Source organism: Notolepis coatsorum (genome assembly GCF_963971535.1).
Source record: "Notolepis coatsorum genome assembly, chromosome: 4".
Lineage (NCBI taxonomy): Eukaryota > Metazoa > Chordata > Actinopteri > Aulopiformes > Paralepididae > Notolepis > Notolepis coatsorum.
Window position 1 is genome coordinate 55,640,857 of NC_140168.1, and position 3,979 is coordinate 55,644,835.

Consider the following 3,979-nt stretch of genomic DNA (forward strand, 5'->3'; position numbering starts at 1 on the left):
ATGCCAATTCCCCCCTCCCCTACCTGGTCGTTGTGCGCATGTGCCCCCTACTGGTCGGTCAAGGGAGCCCTGAGGTCTACCACATGCTTCCTCCAACACATGCGGAGACAGCCAGCGGCTCTCTTTTCACCTGACAGCGCGGACTCTCGTTGGTGAAGTGTAACGCGTGGGAGGTCACACTGCCTTCACCACTTCCTGTCTTTTGCTGTGCAGGCACCCTGACCTGACCTGTAGGAGTCGCTGTCCACAACGCCAGATTACCACCCCATCGACTTCCCTCCCGCTAACTCAGCCAAACGAGTTAGTATGACGGCTGGCCCAAGCCAGAGGCAATGCTGACACCCGGATTCGAGACCGGAGTCTCTCGCATTGGTGATGAGCGCAATCTCCGCTGCGCCACCCAGCCGCCCCTCGATTCAGGTAACTTGATTGGAGTTGTCACAGGTATAGGATGGCAATAGCCCAAGTTTAATTGCATAGTGCATACTTTAAAAGCTAGACTTTCTTGGAAACCGCTAACTTAAAGAGTGTAGCCTAATTCCCTGGGAAGAATGCAATTAATCTGGGCCTATTGCCATCCTAAACCTGTGACAAATACAATGTAGTTACTTGAATTGAGGGCTTTCTTATTTTAGTAATTTTTTTTTTTTTTTTTTTTTAAGGTCCACTATCTTATAAATGGCCTTTTCCAGTAGTTTGCATTGTTTTCAAGCAATGTGGGGTTGTACCAACACTGACTAGATGTGAAATTCTCATTCAGTCCCATTCCTCCAGTTCAGCTGATACAAGATCCTCCCCCACTAAACCAAGCCATTCAGAATTGACTCGCTATCCTACGTAGCAATGCGCTGATCTGCCACCGCCCGCCCACAATCAACTGTGATACGTTGAAATTATGATCAAAAACGGAGCGAGTGGAAATAATGCGGAAGCGGTTTCCGTGTCAGACAGCACTTCCTAAAAAGAGAGAGAGAGGGAGAGAGAAAGAGAGAGCGGGAGAGACAGATGGAGAGAGTGAGAGAGAGGCTCATACGGTACGAGTTTCGGAGCGATCTCTCCTCTGCCCCTGCTTTTTCACACTCGCGACTCGAGCCGCTGCACGCTCTGTGCTCTCGTCTCTGTCTGTCTGTCTCTCTCCCTCTCTCTCTCTCCCTCTCTATCTCTCTCTATCTGTCTCTCCATCTCTATCTCTCTCTCTCTCTCTCTCTCTCTCTCTCTCTCTCTCTCTCTCTCTCTCTCTCTCCCCCAAAGGTATCTGCCAGTGCAGGTGGGTGACTGTCACTCAAAGCGCATTGCGAGTATGGGCGGAGCCCAGCCAAAAACAGCTTGGAATCTGGAAGGGCAGAAAGTGGTCCACCAAAGTACTTGATTAAAAATACATAACAATGAATTTTATTGAAAGAAAACTTACAGATGTGTTCCATAGACTCACAGGAATTGTGTAAAATTGCCCAAATAGTGAAAAGAATAGCAATAGTTCCCCTTTAAAGTAGTTACTACTTGTAGCTAAGGGGCTACACAACCCTGACTGTATTTAAATGTTAGATTAGACCACTACTAGAATATTAATTAGCCAGACATTAAAGGTACACAAAATGGCGGACACTCCATTAACTGCGAGGGGACAGTGATACAAGTTCAATAATCACTTTAATATTAATAGCAAACATACATATTATATAGAACGCAGATCTCCTGTTATTAAGATAATGTCAATGCAACAATGTCAAAGGTAACGATAGTCCTGAACTACGAGTACTCGACCGTTGATGCTTGGAATGGAGTGAGAAGAAGCGAGCAGCACGGGGAAAGCAAGATGGCGGGTGGAGACGGTAATTCTCTGGAGCTCCTGCTCCAGAGAGCTGCAGACAAACTTGGGATAATCCTGTCGTCGCTGGTGAGGAGGGTCTCGTACGGACCGGGTTCCTGTATTCCTAGCGCCCGATGGCAGGATTAATAGCTATTAGTCCAAAAAGCCCGTTGGCATGGTTGCTAGCTAGTTAGCCCTTGTGTACTTAGGCCAACCCGCATGTCGTCTTCAATAGGTAGTTAAATCCAGAACGCCGCTGGATTCAGCTATAAGTCTCTCAACGTTACTTCGCTCAAACAAGTCACTATACTGTGCCAATAGTGGCTCGACAATATTATGTGGTATCTAATTAGCTGTACAGCTCTGTCAAGATACGTTGCTTGGGGAGCTCCAGTAGCTCACTGCGTATCTCTGCGCTATTTCGGCATCGGGGACAACCGTGCGCGTCACGGATCTGGGGTACACGAGTTCGACTCCCGGACTCACCGTATTTTCTCAGAGTGTCTTCCCCTGATCTATATCCCATTCAACCTGTTTCTGTCGGTCATGCTTGACCAGAAAAAGCGATAAACGCTAAAAAATGAAGTTTAAAAAAAAAAAGATACGTTGCTTGCCGTCCTGTTACTGCTACCAAAAATGTCTTCTATAACTCTCTCACACGCTGTCCGGGCATGTCCTAAGAACCCCGCGCATGCGCTCACGCTGTCTACGGTGTTAAGAGTGGAACATATACAAATAAGCGAATGATTAATACTGGTAGGTAAATAGATGACGGGAGAATATATATCTTATATATATATAAACAATATATAAGGTATACAAAATAATAAACGCAGACTCTATGTGTTAATCTGGACCTTCAGAACACTACTTATTTACAGTAGATTTACATTATCTCTCTGGATATCCCTCAAAGACACTCCCGGTTATGGCTCTTGTCGCCCTGACTGCCTGGTCAGCCCTGCCACCCGTTAACAGAGACCCTGAAGATGGTTGCCGGAACAGAAAAGTACACTCTTCCCCCACTTAAAATTTGGGAGTCATAATTTGATGTCAGACTACAATTAATGTCTGCTGCAACAAAAATCCATCGATCGATTGGGATCTAGAGTGGAAAGACAATGGCTGAGTGTGTGTGTGTGTGTGTGTGTGTGTGTGTGTGTGTGTGTGTGTGTGTGTGTATAACGGTACACTCACAGCATCTGCTGCGTTGGCTGAGGTCGGTCCAGGTGCCGTTGGGGAGACACTTCCTGACCTTGGGGCCTACGATCACCCTGTTCCCCCTGCAGATGTACTCAATCTCATAGTCCACCGGCAGTACCTGCACACTGCGGATCTACAGACACATGCACACGCACGCACACACATACACACGCACACACAGAGGGGGAGAGGGGAGAAAGAGATGGCACATGCCCAAAAATATGCAGAGGAGGAGGGAGAGGGGATTGTTTTAAACAAACATACACAAGTACACAGGGGAGAAAGAGAGGATGGATTCACACACACATACACACACACACACACACACACACACACACACACACACACACACACACACACACACACACACACACACACACACACACAGATACTTATTATGAAAGTGCAGGGTATTGTATTGAATGAAAACATTGGTGTCATTGGTGTCTGGAAAAGAATAAAAAATAAAAACCCAATTTGTTTGGCTATCCTGCTATCTAATCATCCTCCCCTTACCTGTTCTTGTGTCAGCCCTCTGTATCTGATCCCTCCATCTCGAGGGGGCCGGATGATAGCGCAGCCTGAGAAAGGAGACGTACAATCAGATAAGAGCGGTGCCTCCTCTGTGGCCCCTATATCCATCTCCCCGCCTGGATCTGTTTTGTGCATGTTGGGACTCGCGTTAAAGAGATACCGTGGAGGCTCCCCGATGCCGAGGAGTGTCGACGACGGCCACTAGATGGCGATCTCAGCTATGTTTCATCAGAGAGAGGGGGATTGATTGAGGAGCCTCTGATCTCTATAGCTTGGTTTCCCACTACAATTCCAAACACGGCCCACCCGAGGTGTACTCAGTCATTACCCACAGCAATGACCCCCCTCCCTCGCAGCACTTTGCATAGGACAACGTTCATGTGGTTCTTTTTGTTTCCTCATTACTGACAAGAGCCGTTTGTCAAACCGCAG

General features: G+C 47.2%; 1 protein-coding gene across 1 annotated transcript in view; it reads right to left on the minus strand.

The window, feature by feature from the left end:
* The window catches only part of gabbr1b (gamma-aminobutyric acid (GABA) B receptor, 1b), a gene marked incomplete at both ends in the record, with an annotated part of 304,126 nt that extends 300,444 nt beyond the window's left edge, over nt 1-3,682 (minus strand). The window contains 2 exon segments of the mRNA XM_084311948.1: nt 3,008-3,146; nt 3,530-3,682. Of these exon segments, the coding sequence (XP_084168074.1) occupies nt 3,008-3,146; nt 3,530-3,682 (292 nt within the window).
* Between the last annotated feature and the right edge of the window lie 297 nt (nt 3,683-3,979).